General features: G+C 43.7%; 1 protein-coding gene and 1 pseudogene across 2 annotated transcripts; one reads left to right on the forward strand and one right to left on the reverse strand.

Moving 5' to 3' along the window:
• Positions 1-5181, forward strand: part of LOC137230606 (anaphase-promoting complex subunit 13 pseudogene) — a 69595-nt pseudogene extending 64414 nt beyond the window's left edge.
• A 3147-nt stretch (positions 5182-8328) lies between these two features.
• LIPT2 (lipoyl(octanoyl) transferase 2) lies at positions 8329-16812 on the reverse strand. 2 transcript variants are annotated; one of them, XR_010946184.1, is made up of 3 exons: positions 16361-16812; positions 14301-15181; positions 8329-12434 (listed from the first exon to the last, which is right to left on the reverse strand). XR_010946184.1 is itself a non-coding variant. In XM_067750328.1 (2 exons), the coding sequence occupies exons 1-2, from the start codon at positions 16806-16808 to the stop codon at positions 14952-14954; spliced, it is 678 nt and encodes a 225-aa protein (XP_067606429.1). In that variant the 5' UTR covers positions 16809-16812; the 3' UTR covers positions 10052-14951. The 2 variants fall into 2 exon arrangements, 1 of the variants encoding a protein (XP_067606429.1); XM_067750328.1 differs by having other exon boundaries at positions 10052-15181.
• Positions 16813-22729: the final 5917 nt, after the last annotated feature.

Below are 22729 nucleotides of genomic sequence, written 5' to 3' on the forward strand. Positions count from 1 at the left end.
ATGAGGGCAGTGGCTCCAAGGCCCATAGCAGTGGGAGGCACACCCTTCACAGGGCAGAGGAAAGTCACGCACACGCCCCTGGCCCTTGGGCAGCATGAAGCTGCTGGCTAGGGGCTGACCTATATTTCATTTTTGACAACAGATTGATCAGCTTCTCTTGCACACCTCTAGTGAAAAGGAGCTCATTGCCTCCAAGGCATCTGAGGCTCTGATTGTTAGGATGTTCTCACATTTTGATAAATACTGCCTCCTATTGACTTCTACCCTTTGGTCCTTGTGCACAATGGAGACATCAAGTACACTCCTAATCTTTGTTCCCTTTTTCAGTCCTTCAAAAACTTAAGGTCTATCTTCCATTTCCCCTTCTCTGGAGTGAGGATGGGGCAGGAGCCCTGTTAGGGAAGGCAGCTGGCCAAGGGGCCAATGGAAAGTGGGCCGAACTGCCTCATTTTCCCCAGCTGTGCCTTGCAGTCTTGCTATGAGGCTTAGATGGCCCAATGTGTGTAACATGCCAAGAGCGTGATGCACATGCTTAATAAATGGCAGCTTCTAGTGTTATTAGATGAGAAAAGGAAGGATGAAACAGAACTCCTCTCCTGGGGAAACCGTAGTCTGAGAGGGACCTTCAGGGAACTCTCTAATCCAGAGAGGCTGGGGACAAGGCCCTGGACCTTGAGATGGGGATTGAGGGAGTGAAGTGGGCCAATTGAAGGGGTCTGGGGAAAACTCATCTAGAGATACACCTCCTTCAAGTTTTGCTTAGATGCCACCTTCTTTGTGAGGCCTTTCCTGACCATCCTATTTACAAATCCTAATCCCTCCCTTCATCTGCCCTCCCTTAAAGCCCTTCCCTGCCTTGTTTTTCAATCTGATCTACTTAACTTTAAAATATATGTATATATTGCTACTGTTGTTCTTGCTGCATCCCTCAACTGAAGCTCACAGCTACTGTCTGTCAGCCCTATCTCAGACCTCTCTTCTTCTCTGGATTCCTGTAACCACCCCCTTTCCTCTCCCCTTCAGGCCTGGAGAGGTAATGGTGCCCAAATGTTTCAAGATCCAGGGTACTTCACAACCCCCTGTGGTTTCCCTACTCTCTGCCCACCTCTTTGAATAGAGCCTCCTCACATTACTGATGTGACGTGGCCATCTGCTTCCTGCTGGACCTGGCTGATGCAGAAGGCCATTCTCCTACAGCCCCTTACATTTCCCTTGAACACAGCACTTACCATTCTGTGTTATAATTGTCTACTTTATTTGTTGATTCCACACCTAGAACATAAGCTCCTTAAGGGCACTAAGCCAGCACTAAGTCTGCACAGAGTAGACCTTACTGAGAATTTGTTGAATAAATGAATGAATGAATAAAGGTAATGAAAGGAAAGATCACTAGAAATTACGTTATCAGGGAAAGCTTCCAAGAAGAGATAGAACCTGAGAGAGCCTGATGTTCTTTCAACCTCTCGGCCACACCTCTCTCCTCTGAGCGCTAGACTCCTATATCTAACTACCTACTTGACATCTCTGTTTGGATAACATGCTGTGGCTGGAACTCATGACTTCCTTCTCTGCTCCCTTCAGTTTTCTGTCTCTTGGTAAATGCAACCGTCATCCACCCAATTCCCTGTTTGTTTCCTTCATAGGACTCAACCCCAACCCAGTCTTCTATTTATCTGTGTACTGATTTGGGTTCTGCCTTTCCCATTAGACTGTAAGCGCTGCAAGAAGACAGGCCAGGTGTATCTTTTTCACCATAGAATACCCAGGATGTAACTCAATGTCTGTCTAGTAGGTGGGGGAGAAGCGTTGGGAGGTAGGACGAGCATGGATGATGTCTGTCGTCAACAGTCTCAGAAGCCTGGGTTACCAAGGAAAATACAGCATGAATCACAGAGGAAGTTTAATGATCACATCAAGTAATTTTATTCCATTACTCATCAGGAGCCTGTGTCTGTGCTTCTGCAATCTTGTCTCCTCTTGGCCTGTCAGTTTAGCCCACAGAACATTTGTCTTGTTCTGAGCTTAACCATTCTCCTGCCCCTGCAGGCAGCAAAGAGTGGTGAAAAGAGCACTGGAAGACGTGCAGCAAGGTGTGGTGTCAGGAGACTGAAGATCTCAGTGGCCTCTTCTTCCTCACCCTCACACATGCTGTGTCCTGGGCAGCAAGGTGGAAGAGTACTCGAGAACACAGCTTCTGGGGTCCAATGGAGCTGGGTTTGAATCCTAGCCCTGCAATTATCAGCTGTGAGAACTTAACCTCACTGAGTCTTAGTTTCCTTATGTAGAATGGGGATTAAAAACAACTACATCCGTGCCTAGAGCCCATGCTCCAAAAAAAAAAAAAAAAACTACATCTTATGGTTGTATGGATTACAGTAAGATATTGTATTTAAAGTGCTTCACCTCGTACCTGGCACATAGCAAGTGTTCCATAAAGAATAGCTATTGGGAACTCTCTGGTGGTCCAGTGGTTAGGATGCCGTGCTTTCACTGCCAAGGGCACAGGTTCAATCCCTAGTCAGGGAACTAAGATCACGCAAGCAGCGCAACGTGGGGAAAAAAAATTAATAAGGGCATATGTGTTCATGGTTGTATAAACATGGACTTTTGAATCTTATGGTTTAAACAATAAGGGCTATGGGAATGCAGAAGAATGTGGGTTCAGTGTGGACTAGGGTTTGCAGAGATGATGGATGTATCAATCAGGAATCTTAGTTGCAACAGACAGAAAACCCAGCTCAAACTGACTTAAGTAGAAAAGGGAATTTCTCAGCTCATAAAAGTATAAAATCCTGACATATCTAGCTTCAGGCATGGCTGGATCCAGGAGCTCAGATGATGTCTTCAGGAAGCTGTCTCTGCTTTTCTCACTGATGCTCCATGCTCAGGCAGAATCCCATATTGCGGTAACAAAATGACTGCCTGAATTCCATGCATACACTCTATTCTATGAATGAAACCGGTAGAAAGAGCTTCTTTCCCCCACAACCCTCCTGACAGAAGTCCTGGGTCAGACTCTTATTGTCCTGAAATGGACTCAGTGCCTATCCCAGTCACAGAAGCTGGTAGGGGGTGTGTCATCTCTATTCAAACCACATACACTTGGGTGGGGGAAATGGGTGGAGGGGGCAAAAGGTACAAACTTCCAGTTATAAAATAAATAAGCCGGGAATTCCCGGACTCTGCGCTTTCCCTGCTGTCGGCCCGGGTTTGATCCTTGGTTGGGGAATTAAGATGCCAGGAGCTGTGGGGCACGGCCATAAATGAATGAATGAATGAATGAAATAAGCCATGAGGATGTAATGTACAACATGGTGACTATAGTTAATAATACTGGATTGCATGTTTGAAGTTGCTAAAAGAATAAATCTTACGCTGTGGAGCGGCCTCCCACGCCTGTACCAACGGTGGTGGCCTGCGAGGGTCATTCTTAGCGGGGGGTGGGGGGGAGGCGTTCTAGCTTTGCTAATGTAACTGCACGTTTACAGAGCTGTAAAACAGAGATGGATAAAACTGCCCTGCCCCGGGGAACATAGGCATCACCTGTCTGGGAAGACCCTGTGGCGGGCAATGCAACAAGCTCCCGATGGGGACCATTCACTGTGCCCAGGGAATTATGGGGCCTGCGGAGGGGCGGGGATCGCGTTCTTCCGGGCGCTTAGAGAAAGTTCCTGCAGGAGGTGACCTGGGAGCCAAGTTTTTAGACTGACTGGGAGTTAGCTGGGAAAAAAGGAACAAGATAGAACATTATAAGCATTGGGATAGTCACGCGTGTAAGAAAAATTTTGTTCAGGAAAGTGGTAATGGCTTATTCTGGCGAGTGTGGCAAAGTGCTTGGGATGGTGGAGGTGTCCTGGTCACTGCCCGCCTTATGCTTTCCACTCTGCCAACCCTTGAAGAGTGAAGGCACCTTACCGCCTAACTCTGGAAATACGATATTGACCCCGATGAGCTGACGTCCAACTCTGAGTTTGGAAGGAAAAGTAGGTGTTAGTGATGGGGCAAAGAGACCTTTAAGTGCAAAGGTTGGAAAGTATGACAGGGTTAGAGGTGTCCGGAAGAGGGACAGATGGGAAAAGATTGAGGCCAGATTGGGGAAAGATATGCTGAGTCATTGATACAAAATTTACACACAGCAATTGGAAACAATAATGCCTGAGCAATCAGTCACAAAGCCGACCTAACTTGTTTAGTGGATCATAAGGACGAGAAGGAACCGATCAAGGGCAGAATGTGTGCTGAAGCTGGAGTGATCTGAGAAAACTTTACAAAAAGGTGGCATCTGTGTGTGACCGGGAAAATCAGCTGGGAGGGACTATGATCTTATAAATAAACAGATGAGATGAGTCTTTCCCAGGGTAGTATCATGCCAAAAGACACATCCAGGCTAAAAAGCCTGGAGAATGCTACTGCTGGATTACATCATCTCCTCAGTCTTCATGTTTAGGAAATAACCTTTTTGGCTTGCAGATCTGGCAAGATTAAAGCTGCAGGAGAATGGACAGTGAGGTACAGAGAGATGGAAGGATCTTGGATTTGATTGATGATGCTTGGTGAGAAGACAAGCTGCCTTATGAGGATGTTGTAATACCACCGAATGAGCTTCCTGAACCTGAACAGGAAAATGGCGGCACCACAGAATGTTAAAGAACAAGAAATGAAGTGGACTGACTTACCCTTACAGTACCTCCATGAGAACATTCCCCCCATAGGAAACTGACACCTGGCTCCTTGTTCATTGACAGATTTTTTCAAATACACAGATACAAAATGTTTTCTTTCAGTCCCTTAATTTGAATCTTTGAATGATAGATCAACGCTCAAAAATGTACCACTAATTTTGTGGCCGCAAAATGCAAGGTGAAAATAGTTAACCAGAATGAGAAGCTGATTGCAATTTCTTGGGAATGCAGAATATCTGGCCCTTTGAACCTAAAGTTCTTCATTGACTAGCGTGTGTTTGAACATGATTCATTAAACATTTGCCTTTAACTCTGATTTTGCTTTACTGTCAGAGTTTAACACTTCCCAACTACTCATATTTGTCCTGTGACACAAGTGATTGAAGATATGAGAGGGAAAGGCGAAGAATGACAAAGCCAGACATGAGAATTAACTTCTCATATACCCCCATTCTGAGAATCATCTGAGTGGGTGTGTGTGTAGTCTGTAGATGTAGTGGACATATAGGTAGGCCATTCACTGACTAGTGGGATTCCTCAGAATCCCCATGATATTTTCAAACTTTGGATAAATTTACAAATTAAAAGCTATCTTGACAGTTAACCTCTGCTCTCCCTACAACTTCCTTTAGTGCTACTGGAAAGGCGAGATGGACCACGAGTTTTATCCAATAACAGGACTTCTTATTTTCTCAAAGCCCTTTCAGATATAACTGAAGCACCATGGAGTCAGTATTTAGTTACACGTTTGTGCAAGAACTTGTATTTTGAAAAACACATTGAGGGACATTTATCTCCTAGAATTATTTGCCTCTGTTATGTGATATCTCTCTTGTTCTCTCCCCAGATTGTAAACTCTGTGGGAAGAGGCCCTGGCTTTTCCATCTGTATCCCTTATTGAAAAACTGGAAACACTGAATAACTGAAACCTCCCTTCAAAAAACAAAAAAGAATAAATCTTAAAAATTCTCATCACAGGGCTTCCCTGGTGGCGCAGTGGTTGAGAGTCCGCCTGCTGATGCAGGGGACGTGGGTTTGTGCCCTGGTCTGGGAGGATCCCACATGCCGCGGAGCGGCTGGGCCCGTGAGCCATGGCCGCTGGGCCTGCGCGGCCCGCGTACGGCAAAAAAAAAAAAAGAAAAAAAATTTTATAACTGTGTAAGGGGATGGATGTTAACTAGACTTATTGTGGTGATCATTCCACAATGTATACAAATATCAAATCATTATGTTGTATACCTGAAACGAATATAATATTACATGCCAATTATACTTCAATTAAAAGAAACAAACAAACAAATACACATAAAACTGGTGGGGGGTGATTCCCTAAGGAAAATCTGGATGCTACTATCAGAGGTAGTCTGAATGGCTGTACAGGCTGAAGCAACAAGTATCCTCTATAGTAGGCCTTGGAAAACAGATATGATTTGGGCAGACAGGAGATTGACAGTTGAGCAGAAATGAGAAACGAGAAGAGGGGAGTAAGTGTGCCGTGAGCACGGCTTACATACCTGGGCAGAGGGAGCAGGCATGTTCTGTGGAGTCCTAGAGAGAAGACCTGGGACCAAGCGGGCGTGGGGATGAGAGAGTCACAGGATCCAGATCTCTGCTCACTGGGAGTGTGGGACAGGCTGCCTCTGATGGGAATGGGCTTCTTATCTTGGAGGTGAGCAAGTAGAGCTTCCTTGTCAGAGTGGCTATCAGAGGAGCCTTCTAGATGGGCTCTGAAGTCCCTTGCATCCCTCAGGTCTGAAACTCTGTAGTCCAGAAATCATCAGCTTCCCCAATCCTGATCCCCACCCGCTTCTCTCTCTTCTAAACTTCTCTCTACGGGGAGTGCTACATCCTTCTCCCTGATGGATTTATGGGGTGTCTGAAGACATTCTAAATTCTAATTCTGGCTCCTACTGCAAGTGTAGGACCTTGGGGGGACCACTTGTCTTCTCTGGGGCTGTTTCTCCCTCAGCACAGGAAGGGGTGAGGCTGTCTGATCTCTGGGGCCTCTGCCAGCTCTGACCTCCTTAAGTGCCTGTCAAAGACTCAGCCTGGCCCTGGGGAGCAACAGGACACACCACAGCTCTCAGGCCAACCAGGTGTGTTGGCTCTTCAGGGTCTCAAAGGCACTTTCACACTCACCGTCTCCTTTGGTCCTTTCACCTTCCTGTGTAGAGGGCAGAGTGGGAGTCAACAGGAGTGCTGTTTAAGGTACAGCCTTTGGAGTCCAGACTTGAGTTCAAATCATGGATCTGCCTCTAACTAACTATATGAACTTGGGCAAATCTTCATTTGAGCCGGTTTCCTCTTCTCAGAACACAGTCAGCAATACAACCTTGTGGGTTTGTTATTTGCTGTGATGATTAAATAATGCCTGTAAAGTGCTTAGAACAGCCCTGGGCCCACGTGGGTTGGGCTGGAGAGAGGTGAGTGTGGTGGAATTGAGCTGAGCTGAATAACAAAAACTCCTTGAAGGCACCCAGCATCTCACAAGGCATAGCATGTCCCCGGTCCAGCCTCTGACTGCAAATCAGGGCCATGTCAGTCAGGGTTCTGGCAGGAAACAGATGGCACCCTGAAACTAGATACTTTGAAGAGAGCATGAAGGAGGGTTTAGGAAACTGACAAGGAATGGTGCAGCATGTCTGGCTAGCAACAGTGAGAAGGGAAAGCATTGCCAGGCTTGGAGGGCAAGGGTGGGATGGGTTTATTGGAGCCCAGGGAGGGCAGCCAGGCTGGGACTGTGACTTCATGTAGAGACTGCAACCAACCCATGCTGACCTAGCAGAGACAGAGCTGGGAAATGAATCCCTTCCTTTCCCTCCACTCCCTCCCCTCCCACCCTATGGTCTTCTACTGCTGACTTTGTACCAACCCAGATGGAAGCTCAAGAGCAAGGAGTCCCATGGTGGGTGGAGAAGGGTGGTGAGCATACGGAGGGGCAAATGGGAGGATCAAGCAGAGGCAGTGGCAAGTCAGTCAAATGGGTGAGGTCCTCCGCATTCATTTTCAGGCTGCTCAGGGCAAGGGCTAGTAGAGAGGAGTAGAAGTAAGGAATGTGGGAGGAGGCTGTGAGGCCAGGCTGTTCACCCTAGAAAGGGGTAGGAGGAAAATCTGCTGTTCTTCCAATACCCACCTGATCTCTCTCACCTCCAGGCCTTTGCCTATGCTGCTCTCTCTGTCTGGAACACCCTTCCTCCTGGGGGTGGCTAACTCACCCTTAGATGCTGCCCGCTCCTGGATCAATCTGTGCCTAAAGTCTATCCCCAGACTTCTTAGTTACGAGATCTAAGATACTGCTTTTCATTGCGTTTGAGCCAGGTTTTCTCTTTCTTACAACTTAGAAGTCACTTGAGCCTTTTCTGCCCCTCTTCCCTTTTAAGATTTGTCACTTCTGTGTTCCCATAGTACCTGTACAGACTTCTCTCATGGTACTTATAACAGTTTAATGCAACAGTTTTTACTGGTGTGTCTCCTCCACCAAGCTGTGAGCTCCCTGAAGACAGGGACCAAGTCTGACCCATCTCTGTGTCCCCAGGGCCCAGCACAGGCTGACACACCTTGCACGGGCTGTTTTGCCAAAAGTCTGCTTTTGGTTTTAAGGTTTGTTGGATTCGCTGGCAAAATAACCACTCGTCTCACACAAATAAACAGCTTCAATCAAATCTTTAATAGAAGGTGATTTAACTTAATTTCAATATACAACCATTAAAAGGAAAGGAATAAGAATATTAACAGAGTATATAAATTTCAATATACAATCATTAGAGGAAAAGGAGTAAGAATATTAACAGAGTATATAACAGAGCATACATCACCGAATTGGGCCGACACCTACTTCCAGATCCAAGCAGCAGCTGGGAAGTCCCTTGCACAGCAACCTGGAGTCCCAATTGGGAAGGTCCCAGGTGGTATGTTCACCCCACGGGTGAGACTGCAGAGTGCGCCTAAAGGAGTCCTGCTTTTAACGCCAAGCTGCAAACTGAGGATCATCAGCTTGTGTGAAGATATGCAGCTCTGGCTGTTATTGCAAATGCTTTGATACTTTAGTTGTAAGTCTCAGAATGTTCGCCGATCCCCGGGAACTGGCCAGATTCCCAAGACTTGCTAGCACCGTTTCTGCTGACCTGCATGTAGTCTAGCAGTTCAGCATGTAGCTCTTTCAGGGTCTTTTTTTTTTTTTTTTTTAGGAGTTTAGTAATTTATTTTGGCTGTGTTGGGTCTTCATCTCTGTGCGAGGGCTTTCTCTAGTTGTGGCAAGCGGGGACCACTCTTCATCGCGGTGCGCAGGCCTCTCACTATCGCGGCCTCTTTTGTTGCGGAGCGCAGGCTCAGTAATTGTGGCTCACAGACCTAGTTGCTCCGCGGCATGTGGGATCCTCCCAGACCAGGGCTCGAACCCGTGTCCCCTGCATTAGCAGTCAGATTCTCAACCACTGCGTCACCAGGGAAGCCCCAGGGTCTTTTTTAGTCAAAGGTCTATTGTTGCCTCTGAAGCCTGAACAAGTCTTATTTTACTAGCTTCCCCAACACTGGCCGGACCGCACCAGGCATGTTATCTTCAGGCAACACAGGTTAAGGCCATGTTAGCCAATTGGAACCTGTTGAGATGAGGGCAGTGGGGGCAGAATCTGGAAGCCATATTTTATGAAGAACAGAAGAATCAGGAAAGTTTAACTTGAAGAAGAGCCCGCTCCTAGGATAGAATTCATTTGCTGACTCAACAGGCCATTTCTGGGCACCTCTGTGTGAGGCCCTGGGCTGGTCCTGAGAGGGCCATGGGTGATACAGCTATAGTCCCTGCCTGGGGAGCTCACAGTCTGGACGGGGTCAGACATGGAAATAAGTAACTACATTATAGGGTCCACTGCCACCCGAGGGGGATGCACAGTGTGGCCAGGGAAGACCTCTCAGAGGAGGACTTACAGGAGGGCAGAATTATGACACTGTTGAGGGCAGGTTTCAGTTTGGGATGAGGAACAACTTTCTAACAATCAGAATTATGAAGAATGCTCCACGTCTGGAGCTGTGTGAGCAGGGCTGGGATGACCGCTTCACAGACTGGATACTGATGTCTGTCAACAAAAGGACCAAAGCTACAGGGAATTCCTCATAATAACAGTCATTGAACCACTGTTTCCTTTCACATGCTAGGATACAAACAAACAAAACAAAGAAACAGTCTCTGGCTTAGAAAAGCTTAGGTAAATTGAAAAAATGTAACACTATAGCCTTATACCAGTGTCTCATGAACTTGAATGATTTAGGAACCCCTTTTAAAGGAAAAAAATCATTGAGGTACTCAGTGCTGATAACCTAAATATGTTCAAATTTAAACTCAGTTTAAACTCCAATGCAACTGTAAAAGCAAATCTTTTACATAGTATTTATTCAATACAAATTTTAATGAAAATGAACAAAACTAAAAATCTAATAAAATGCTAATAACACTAATGCTACCGGACACGTTGAGTTCTTTTGCACTCAGCCTGCCAGGTCTATAGACGTATTCCAGCTGGTAAGTGAAGAAGGAATGATAGAATCGGAGTATCACATCTTGCAAACCCCTAATAAAATAATGAATCTAGGGCACAGTCATCACAAAAAAAAAGAGGAAAAAAACCCCCCAAAACAGATACTACATGCTACTTGATGTAAGAACACACCATCACCTACAAAGCAGATGTGTTAAAAAAAATCATACCTGAATCATGCCAATTGTCAGGATCTACTTTTTAACCTTCAGGAAATGCAGGAGAAAAAGATAAAAGAGATGGCGGGGGAACCGTAGGTGAAAAGAGACATTTATGAGACATATGAGCCAAATTCAGCGTGTAGACCTTGTTTGAATCCTGGTTTGAACAAACCAACTACAGGAAGGAAGGAAGGACAGAGGGAGGGAGGGAGCGGGGGAGGAGGGAGAAAGAAAGAAATCTGAATATTAACTGAATATTTGTTGATATTGAATAAGTATTTTTTATATGTGTTATGACACACTGTGGTTATGTTTTTTTTAAAGAGTCCTTATCTTTTGGGAATACATACTGAAATACTTATGCATGAAATAATATGGTACCTGTGATTTGCTTCACAACAATCCAGGGAGGAGGCAGGAAATAGGCACTGGTTTAGATAAACTAAGAATGGCCATGAGTTGATTGTTTTACCTGCGTTATGCGTACATGGGGTTCATGGGGTTTGTTGTATGTTTGAAAGATTTTATAATAAAAAGCTTTAAAGACGAAGAAAAATCTAAGATGCTAGAACATTTAAAATTCAGGCATTGTACATTGCCAATGGGAATATAAATCGGTATGTTTTATGAAAGGCAATATGATAGTATCTATTAAAATAAAAATGCACATGTCCTTTGACTCAGAAAATCACTTCTAGAAACGCAAACTCTGTGCTCACCGTGTGTGATACAATATGCAGACACACACACAGACACACATGCACATTTATACAGGGATCTTCATTGCAGCCTTATTTGTAAAAGAAAAAGATTAGTAATAACCTAAACATCCTCAATAGGGGGCTAGCTAAATAAGTCATGGTAAATCCACTGAACGGAATACTCCACAGCTGTTTCGAAAAATGAGGATGACTCCACGGCCGTTTTTAAAAATGAGGATGTTCTTTATATACTGACCTGAAACAATCTTACAAAGTGAAGGGATGTGTGTATAGTATGCTGCTATATGAAAAAGAATGTACACATATAAGCATGTATGCTTATATGTATATATAAAATATCTATGAAGAATATAAATAAGACATTTACCATCATTTAGGCCTCCAGGAAAGGGACTGGGTTTACAGGGGAAAGGGATAGGAATAAGACTTACATTACAATGGTAGCATTTTGTGCCTTTTAAATTTTATTCCATGTGTATGCATTGCCTATATTTTTTTAAAAGATCTAAGTTTTAAAAGAAATAAAAACAAGATTAAATGTTAAAAATATAAAGACTATCTAGCAATGTGGGAAAATCTCTGTAATACTATGGTTTAAAATAGTATACATAATTTTATCCACATAATAATTCATAATAGAATTATAAAACAGAATAGAATAGAATAATAAAAGATGTCTGCTCATAATCAAGTGCTGGAAACACACAAATGAAAAGAATGTTTTTTTAGGTGGGAGTGCAAGTGTTGTTGTTTGTTAAAACTTTATAGTTATTATAATATGGTATGATAATAGGTAAGGTAAATTACAATTTAGTGAAAAAATTAGATTTTGATTGCAAATATCTGATTTCCATGAAGGTTTTCAGTCAGAGGCTTTTTTCATGAAGCGAGGTGCACCTGGTCACACTGTCAGAGCAGGTTCTGTTTGGTTTCCTGCCAAAGGAACAAGATGCTGGGCCAGTCACTGCAGTTGGTCACGTCCTCACACTTAGCACTCATTCACCAGACCTTGGACAATTTGTTTATTTATGAGGAAAAGACTTCTCATAAACAAGAAGAGGCTTTCTGGAGGTGGAAAAGCCAGGGTGTTAACTATCCTCTTTCGTACACTCAGCTTCCTTCCTTGAGGAAGGGCCCCAGTGGGAAAGCGTAGGTGGGCTCTGTCCAGAAAGGAAGGAGAGTCAGGAACCCACAGCAGTGGCCTGAGCCAATTCCACACGTCCGGCCTCAGCCTAAATCTGGCCTTCTGCCCTGCGTCCTCCTCAGCTCTGTCGACCCACCTGTTCTTGGAGGCCTGTCTCCTCCAGGATACCTGCCCTGCTCACCCTTCAGAGGCAGCTGTGGAAGAGTGGAAAAGAGCCCAGATTAGGAGCCAGGGACTGACTCTGCCCCTAACTAAGTGCATGACCTCAAATAACTCACTTAGCCTCCCAGGCCTCAGTTTTTTCATCCATAAAATAAGCCTACCTATCTTGCTGGGCTGCCAGAAGAGTGAATGAGATGGTCGTGTTGTCTCATTCTGGGTCCCACACTATGTCTCTGCCTAGACTGCTTCTCAGTCTCCTTGGCCTGCTCCTCCTTGGCCCGTGCCTCACATTTATCAGTCCTCTGCCCTCCCCTTCTCTTTGGACTCCCAGACCGAAACCATCGCTCATCACAGCCATGCTCCAGATTCAAACACCCAACTGGCCTTCTCCACCTACATCTTCCACAAGTATCTCAAACCTGATTTACCTAAAGCTGAACTCATTATTATTCTCTCCAAACTTGGTCATTATCCAGAGTTCTCTATCCCAGCAATACCTCTAGCATCCACCCACTTGCTCAAGCCAGAAACCTGGGGATTTTCCTTGACTCTACTGCAACATTCATGGATAACAGCAGCAGTAGCCATCTTCCACTACATGGCCTGGGAAACAAAGAAAGCTGGACTGAAGTAAGATAGAATGAAGCAAACACACCAAGACTCACGGCAGAGAACAGGAGAGAAAAGACCATGTGGGTCCCTAAAGGGCTACATGCTCTGGTTCTGTTCTGGAGCCCAGCTGCAGCCCTACCCTTGGATTTTATGAGACCCTCTCAGTACCTTTTCCAATAACCCTCCCATTGTGGGGTTTGTTTGATTGTTTGTTTTTGCTTAAGTTAGTTTGAGTTGGGTTTCTACACTTGCAAATACAAGAGTCCTAATTAATATAAACATATTTTATCCGTCAGCATAAGCTAGTTATGCTGTGGTAATGAACAACCCTCACATTTTGGTGGCGGAACTCCACCACATGTCCATCAGCAGCAGGGAGCTCTGCTCATTGCAGTCCCTCAGGAAGCAACCGCCATCTTGAATGTTGTTGGTTACTGTTCCACAGAGCCAGGACTGGAACTAGAGTTGCCTGACTTCTCATTCAAGGTTCTTTCTATTCTAACTGCCTGTGGTAGTCAGTCTCCAAGATGACCCTTAATGATCCTCACCTCCTATCACCCTCATGCAGTCTCTTCCATACTGAATAGGGCTCACATATTAAGAGACTGCAGAAATGACTGTGTGACTTCCAATGCTGGGTCATAAAAGACATTGTGGCTTCCACCTTGTCTCTTTCTGGCATCACTTGCTCTGGGGGAAGCCAGTTGCCAGGTCATGAGAACATTCAAGCAGCCCTGTGGAATGATGAGGAACTAAGGTGAGGAATTAAGGCCTCCTTTTAACAACTAGTACCAACCAAGCATGTGAGTGAATCATCTTGGAAGCTGATTCTCCAGCCCCAGTCAAACCTTCAGATGAGAGCTGCCCCAGCTGACATCTTGATTGTACCTGAGACACCCTGACCAGAACCACCCAACTAAGCTTCTCCCGAATTCCTGACCCACAATATACGAGATAATAAATGTTTATTCTTTTAAGTCATTAAGTTTTGGGGTGATTTGTTACACAGCAATAGATAATTACTATAGAACCTTACAAACAGAGATCTCGTATAAAAAAAACTTACTTCTATCTTTGGCATTTGTACAGTGTGAGAAATTATTCTTCTCTTCCCCCTAGCCTCTGGCCTAGCTCAGGTTACCTAACTAAAAATAGCTATCAGGCTTGAGGAATCCAACCCAGGAACACAGAATCCCATTTTATTCTTTAAAGAGGCCTTTCCCTTCCCCTTTATTTTTTTTATTTTTTTTATTTATTTATTTTTTTGCCGTACGCGGGCCTCTCACTGTTGTGGCCTCTCCCGTTGCGGAGCACAGGCTCCGGACGCGCAAGCTCAGCGGCCATGGCTCACAGGCCCAGCCGCTCCGCAGCATGTGGGATCTTCCCGGACCAGGGCACGAACCCGTGTCCCCTGCATCGGCAGGCGGACTCTCAACCACTGCGCCACCAGGGAAGCCCCTCCCTTTCCCTTTTATTGCAGAAAGCACTCAGGTCTCCTGAGAATGAAAAAGCACCACATCACATCACCTTCACCTGGATGATCCAGAGAAATGTTTCTTACAAAAATCAAAGGAACTGGAGCCCAGGCTTCCCCAGTTGAATACAGTATTGAGGAAATAATAAATATTTGAGAAATGACACTCTATGATATCTGAGTTTTTCTAAGCTGAGAAAATGGTGTCAATGGTAGTGCTAATGCCTTAAATTTATACAGCATGCTTTTCATAATATTTTCACATCTATATCTGAGGTAGGTGGGGAAGATATAAATAAACCAGGATACATATGGAACCAATGGCTCAGAGCTCATGATTTGCCCATAGTCTCATGGTGTGTGAATGACAGGGCTGGATCTAGAATCTGGGTTTCAGTGACTCCAAGTCAGGTGTGGTGCTTTCCAAGGCAGGACCTCCAGGCTGTGATAATATAAATGCCCTTCAGCTGGGGCTGTCCTCTGAGATCAATGTGCACTTGTAGGTCTCTTTAAAGGCCTCAAGGAAATGTGGTATTACTTCATCCACAGTGACATGCCTCTGGAGCTCCTTACTCAGGGAAGTGACACCTGTCCCAACCAGCCCACAGGGCACAATGTGCTCAAACCACGTGAGGTCCGTAGAACAGTTCAGCGCCAGGCCGTGAGATGTAATGTGCCTTCCACAGCGGACTCCTGCAAGACAAACCAATGGGTCTTAGAATAGGTACCCTCCCTCCCCAGGCTTCATGATCCCCCTCAGTGTGATGAGGAAACTGGACTAGACCACTGACTTTCCAACTTCATTTCTAGAGCACCCAAGGGGCTGTGCACAGATCAGGGGAGGGGGACAAAATGGGAGGAGAGGTGTGTCGCTCCACAGTAGCTGCACTTATTATGGAGATTACAGAAAATATCCTTTAACAAAGAGATTCCTCCGTTGCTTAAAAAAAAGTTTGAAAAAACGATTTCACCCTTATTGTCCTGATACTGTGAAGTACCCTGGCAATTCACTTCCCGTGTGTCTCCATTGGTAAAAATGAGTGTTGAACGAGTTGGCCTCTGAGGGCCCTTCTGGTTCTGAATATTTCAGTGAAGAGGGTTAAAAACTTTGTTTATTTGTTTTTACATGTAATGAGATATTTATTAAGCCTTAAAAAGGAAGAAAATCCTGACAAACACTACAACATAGATTAACCTTGAGGACATTATGCTAAGTGAAATAATCCAGTCACAAAAAGACAATTACTGTATGATTCCATTTAAATGAGTTACCTAGAGAAGTCAAATTCATACAGATAAAAGTAGAATGGAGGTTGTCAGGGGCTAGGGGGAAGGTGAAATGGGCAGTTGTTTAAACGTGGAGTTTAGGGCTTCCCTGGTGGCGCAGTGGTTGAGAGTCCGCCTGCCGATGCAGGCGACACGGGTTCGTGCCCCGGTCTGGGAAAATCCCATATGCCGCAGAGCGGCTGGGCCCGTGAGCCATGGCCGCTAAGCCTGCGCGTCCGGAGCCTGTGCTCTGCAACGGGAGGGGCCACAGCGGTGAGAGGCCCGCGTACCACAAAAAAAAAAAAAAGTGGAGTTTGAATTTTGAGAGATGAAGAGTTCTGGAGATTGGTTGCATAACAATTGGAAACACTTAACACTACTGAACTGTACACTTTAAAATGGTTAAGATGGTACATTTTATATTATGTGTATTTTACCACAATTTTTTTTAAAAAAGGGAAAAAAATCATTCAGAGGAAGAAAGATACATTACATCCAGGACTAGTTCTGATTCAAAGCCCGCGCCAGACACACCTCCTCCCAGCCGGGGCTCTGCCCTCACCACCATTGGTCCGGCCCCGCCAGGCTCCGCCCCGAGGCGCTCACCAATTGCGCAGATCTTGCGCTCGCCCAGCCAGACGCCGGTGTAGGGTGGGGGCCGCGCGCGGGCACCTGGTAGGCCCTGGAGCTCGCACAGGCGCACGGCGCACGCCTCCAGCGCCGCCACGTGGGCGCGCAGGCGCAGGCCAAGGGGTCGCAGGTCGAGTACGGGGTGGCAGAGCAGCTGGCCCGGGCCGTGGAAGGTGGCTAGGCCGCCGCGGCCAATGGCGCGCACATCGGCACCCAAGGCCCGCAGCCGCGTCGCCTCCTCGGACGTCAGGCCGCCGCGCAGTCCGGCGGTGTACACGGGCCCCGCGGGCTCGCAGAGCAGGAGCGCGCCCGCCTCGGTCCCTGGCTCGGCCTGCAGCCGCCGCAGCCAGCGCTCTTGCAGCGCCAGCAGCTCGGCATACGGCACCTGACTCAGCCGCAGCAGCCGTACCGCCGGTTGCTGCATTGCGCGGGCCGCGACGTCTGCGGGGCCCCGCCTCCTGCCTGGGCCTGGGGGCGTGCTGGGAAGGGCGGGGACTCGGGGACTTGTCCGGAGTCTCCGCCCTCAAGTGCTTGTTGCTGGCTGTTGAGAGACTACGATACCTAGGGCAAGGTGTGTCTCTTTTCATTCGTTCATTCCAACAACCAGTATTTAGGGCCTGCTTGTGTTCTGCAGGCCCTGCCCTAGGTGCTTGATACAGTAGTGTACATTGTATGGAAAAAGAAAAAGGTCTGTCCTGGGAAGCTCACATTCTTACAGCAGGCAATAAGCAAGTATTAAAGCGTTAAAGAAATAAGGTTATTTCAAATACTGATAACTGCTATGAAAAGAACAGTAAAATAGGGTAATACGTGTCCTGAGTGGAGTTCCCCGAGGAAGAGGGAGATTAACATGCAGGAGGTTTATTGGGGTGGGGATGGGGTGAAGGTACTTTCAAGGCCAAGCCTGTAAGGGAGTGATGGAAGCAGGAGGTTTATTGGGGTGGGGATGGGGTGAAGGTACTTTCAAGGCCAAGCCTGTAAGGGAGTGATGGAAGCAGGATTAGGCAGAAGGAGAGGTTGAATTGTGAAACTATCTAAGCAGAAGCCTCAGCCAATCCCAAAGAATGCTCTGAGCCTGGGATGACCTTTCAGAATTATTCCAAATTAAAGAAGGGGGCCAGAAAATTTATGTCCTTGCATTGACCAGTGATGGAGGCTGTATGTGGACAGGTCCTGTAACTTTTGGCAAGGCTGCTTCCTTTGGAGGAGGGCAATTCCCAGAGAGAAATTGAGCCATGAGCAACCTACTCCCAGAAGCTGGGGGAATGACTGACTAGATCCTGAGGATGAATCTGGATCACAGCATCCATTAGGTTGTATTGGAGTGTGATTTAAACAAATCTAAGTTCATTTAATAAACTTTTACTGAGTACCAACTATGTGTTTGACCCATTGCTATGTGAAGAGGTTACACACGACTATCCTACCCCTGTATTCCTAATAGCAAACAGAACCCAGTTTTTATGTCCTCAATCTATCCTCTGAATGTGTCTTCTAAGCTGCAACCAAGGATTGTTTAATTGAAAAGAAGAAAGCAGAGAAGTATAGAGAATAATGTAACAAATTACCATTTACCCACCATCCAGGCTTATCAAATTTTAATATTTTATTACTTTTGCTCAGGTCTTTTTTAATTTTAGCTTTTTAATTTTAATTTTAGAAACTAATAACATTGATCACTCCCATAGGTACCTGAAAGACATTTCATAAATGTAGACATAAAATCCGAAGCCAATATTAGCAAATTTATCCAGCAATAAAGTATTGTTTATCCCAGGAATGCAAAATTGTCTTAACATTCTAAAATCAAACAATATAATTTTCACCGAAAAGGAGAAAAACCATGAGATTATTTTCAATAAATGCATAAGAAGCAGTTGCTAAAAATCAACACCTACTCTAAAATTCTCATCAAACTAGGAAGAGAAGAGAAATTCTCCAATCTGATGAAGTGTATTGCATCAATCAGGATTTAGATGACAGAGAAACCACACAGGTAATATTTTATTTTATTATTATTTTTGTTTGCGGTACGCGGGCCTCTCACTGTTGTGGCCTCTCCCGTTGCAGAGGACAGGCTCCGGACGCGCAGGCTCAGCGGCCATGGCTCACGGGCCCAGCCGCTCCGCGGCATGTGGTATCTTCCCGGACTGGGGCACGAACCCGTGTCGCCTGCATCGGCAGGCGGACTCTCAACCACTGCGCCACCAGGGAAGCCCCACACAGGTAATATTTTAATTAAATTTTTTATTTTGAGAAAATGGTAGATTCATATGCAATTGTAAAGAATAATACAGAGAGATCCTGTGTACCCTTTACCCAGATTCCCTCAAAGATAATGTCTTGCCAATGTCACAGTTGGGATATGGAAATCGATACAGTCAAGATACAGAACATTTCGATCACCATAAGGATCTCTCCTGTTGCTCTCTTATATCTACACCACTACTTAACTCCCAGCAAACAATTATCTGTGTTATATAAATAGCATCATACGGTATGTAAACTTTGGGAACTGGCTTTTTTTTTCCACTCAGAATAATTTTCTAGAGACTCATCTGGGTTGTTGCATGTATCAATATTCATTTCTTTTTATTGATGAGTAGTATTCCATGATATGGATGTACCATAGCTTGTTTAACCACTCATCCATTGAAGAATAGCTAGGTTATTTCCAGTTTTCAGATATTCTGAATAAAGCTGCTACAAATATTCATGTAAAAGTTTTTAATGTGAACATGAGTTTTCATTTCTCTGGAATAAGTGCCCAAGAGTGTAATTACTGGATCACATGGTAGCTGCATGTTTAGTTTTTCAAGAAACTGCCAAACTGCTCTCTGGAGTAGCTGTACCATTTTACATTCCCACCAGCAATATATATATGAATGATGTAGTTTCTCTGCATCCTTGCCAACATTTGCATTACCACTATTTCTTATTTTAGACATTCTGATAGATGTATAGTTGTATTTCATTGTGATTTTAATTTGTATTTCCCTGAAGGCTAATGGTGTCGAACATCTTATATGCTTGTTTTCCATCTGTATATCCTCTTCAATGAAATATCTGTTCATGCTTTGTGCCCATTTTCTAACTGATTGTCATTCTTTTTTTTTTTTTTTTTGCGGTACGTGGGCCTCTCAGGTTGCGGAGCACAGGCTCAGGACGCGCAGGCTCAGCGGCCATGGCTCACGTGCCTAGCTGCTCCGTGGCATGTGGGATCTTCCCGGACAGGGGCACGAACCCGTGTCCCCTGCATCGGCAGGCGGACTCTCAACCACTGCGCCACCAGGGAAGCCCCCTGATTGTCATTTTTTTACTGTTGTGTTTTGATAGTTCTTTGTATATTCTAAATACTAGTCCTTTATCAGATATATGGTTTGTAAATAGTTTCTCTCACTCTATGGCCTGTACTTTCATCCTCTTAACAGGGTCTTTTGCAGAGCAAAAGTTTATAGTTGTGATAAAGTCAAATTTATCCACTTTTCCTTTTATGGATCTTACTGGTCTAAGAAGTGTTTGCCTAGCCCTAAGTACTGAAGATTTTCTCCTCTTTTTCCCTAAGTTTTGAAACTTGGAGTTTTTTGTTTTGTTTTGTTTTTTTGCAGGTTGTGTGTGTGTGTGTGTTGCCTATAGATGGATGTCCCATTGCTTCAGCACTATTTGTTCAAAAGGCTATGTTTCCTAATTTAATTGCTTTTACAGCTTTGTCAAAAATCAGTTGGGCATACTTTTGTGGGCCAATTTCAAGGTTCTCTTCCATTGATTTGTGTGCCTTTCCCTCCACCAATACCGCATATTCTTGATTGCTGTAACTATATAATAAGGCTTAAAATCAATCTGATTCTTCCTACTTTATTCTTTCTCTTTCCAAAATTGTTTCAGTTATTGCAAAATGGTTTCATTATTTGCCTTTTCATATACATTTTAGAATAATCTGGTCTATATCTAAAAAAATCTTGATGAGATTTTTTATAAAAATTGCATTAAACTTATATATCAATTTGGGGAAAATTGACATATTTGCTACATTGGGCCTTCCAGTCCATGAACATGGTACATCTCACCATTTATTTAGATCTTCTTTAAATTCCTTCATCAGCATTTTGTAGTTTTCAGCATACAAATCTATATGTGTTTTGTTAGATTTCTGCCTAAGTATTTCCCTTTTTTGAGTGATTCTAAATGGTATTGTACTTTTAATTTCTGTGTCCATATGTTCATTGAAAATATAAAGAAATGCAAGTGATTTTTCATATGTTTATCTTGCATCCTGCAATCCTTGCTGAATTCACTTATTAGTCCTAAGAGTTTTTTGTAGATTCCTTAGACGATCTTGTCATCTGCAAATAGGGACAATTCTATTTTCTTCCTTTTTGATGGGTATGCATTTAATTCCCTTGTTTTGCCTTTTTTGCACTGAATATAACTTCCAGTACTACGTTGAATAAGAGTAGTAAGAGCAGACATCCTTGCCTTTTTCTAATCTTAGGGGGAAAGCATTCAGTCTTTCACTGTTAAGTATACAGTTAATTGTAGGTTTTTTGTAGATGATCTTTATCAAGTTGAGGGAGTTTTCCTCTATTCCTGTTTTCCTGAGAGTTTTTATTATGAAGGATGTTGAATCTTGTCAAAAGCTTTTTTTGCAATGATTGCTATGATCTTGTTATTTTTCTTCTTTGGCCTGTTAATGTGGTAGATTGCATTGATTGATTTTTTGGACTGACTCTTGAATGATGACTAACCTTGCATAGCTGGAATAAATCCTATTTGGTTGTGCTGTAATTCTTTTTTTACATTGTTGTATTTGGTTTGCTAGTATTTTGTTGAGAATTTTTACAACTAAGTTTATGAGAGATATTGGTCTATAGTTTTTTTTTTTTTTTTTTGTCCTTCTTTGGTTTTTAGGGTAATACTAGCTTCATAAAATAAATTGGGAAGTATCTGTCCTCTTTTATTTTCTGGAAGATGTTGTGTAGATTGTCTTCATTTCCTTTAAACATTTGGTACAATTCTCTGTGAAACCATCTGAGCCTGGAGATTTCTTTTGGGGAGTTTTAAAATTACAAATTCAAATCTCTTCATGATATAGAGATATTCAAATTATCTATTTCATATTGGGTGAGTTGTAGTAGTTTGTGTTTTTCAAGGAATTAGTCCATTTTATCTAAGTTGTCAAATTTATGTGTGTAGAGTTGTTTGTGGTATTCACTTATTTTCCTTTTTATGTTTACATGGTCTATAGTAAGGTCCTTTTTGTCATTCCTGATGTTGATAATTTGTATCTTCTCTCTCATTGGTCAATCTTGCTAGAAGGTTGTTAATTTTATTACTTTTTCCAAAGAATCAGTCCTTTGTTTTATTGTTTCTATTATTTTTATGTTTTCAGTTTCATTTATTTCTGTTTTTATCTTTATTATTTACTTCCTTCTGCTTGCTTTGGATATATTTGGTTCTTTTTTTCCTGTGTTTTCTCAATGGGAGCTTAAATAATTGATTTGAGATTTTTCCTCTTTTCTAGTATATGGATTTAGTGCTAAATTTAGTGATAAATTTTTCCCTCTCAGTGTGACTTTAGCTGTATCCAACAAAGTTTGGTATGTTCTATGTTCACTTTCATTCAGTTCAATGTATTTTTTAAAATTTCCCTTGAGATTTCCTCTTTGACCCATGGATTACTTTGAAGTATGTTGTATTCCTGTTATCCTTCTGTTACTGATTTCTAGTTTTATTCCATTGTGCACAGCAAACACACTCTGTATGATTCCAATTCTTTTCTTTTCAATATTTTTTTATTTATTTGGTTGCAGCAGGTCTTAGTTGTGGCAGGCAGCCTCCTTAGTTGCAGCTCCAGGACTCCTTAGTTGTGGCTTGCCAGATCCTCAGTTGTGGCATGGAAACTTTTAGTTGTGGCATGCATGTGGGATCTGGTTCCCTGACCAGGGATCGAAGTGGGCCCCCTGCATTGGGAGCGTGGAGTCTTATCCACTGTGCCACTAGGGAAGTCCCTGTATGATTCCAATTCTTTAAAAAAAATTTTAATGGCCCAGCATGTGGTCTATCTTGATATATATTCTGTGGGCACTTTAAAAGAATGTGTATTCAGTGGTTGGTGAGTGCAGTGTTTTATAAATGTTAATTAGAATCTGTTGGTCAATGGTGCTGGTGAGTTCTATATCCTTGCTGATTTTCTCTCTAGTTGTTCTACCAATTGTTCAGAGATGAGTACTGAAGTCTCCCAACTATAATTGTGGACTTACCTATTTTGCCCTTAAGTTCTATCAGTTTTTGCTTCACATATTTTTCAGCTCTGTTGCTTGGTGCATATCCATTTATGTTTGCTAT

This window comes from Pseudorca crassidens, chromosome 9 (assembly GCF_039906515.1).
Source record: "Pseudorca crassidens isolate mPseCra1 chromosome 9, mPseCra1.hap1, whole genome shotgun sequence".
Lineage (NCBI taxonomy): Eukaryota > Metazoa > Chordata > Mammalia > Artiodactyla > Delphinidae > Pseudorca > Pseudorca crassidens.

Bases quoted from the DNA above. Each gene is read 5' to 3' on its own strand.
- LIPT2 (XM_067750328.1), bottom strand. From the start codon at position 16,808: ATGCAGCAACCGGCGGTACGGCTGCTGCGGCTGAGTCAGGTGCCGTAT. The intron at 15,182-16,360 runs GTGAGCGCCTCG...TTTGTCTTGCAG, and splicing joins GCGCAAGATCTGCGCAATTG to GAGTCCGCTGTGGAAGGCAC.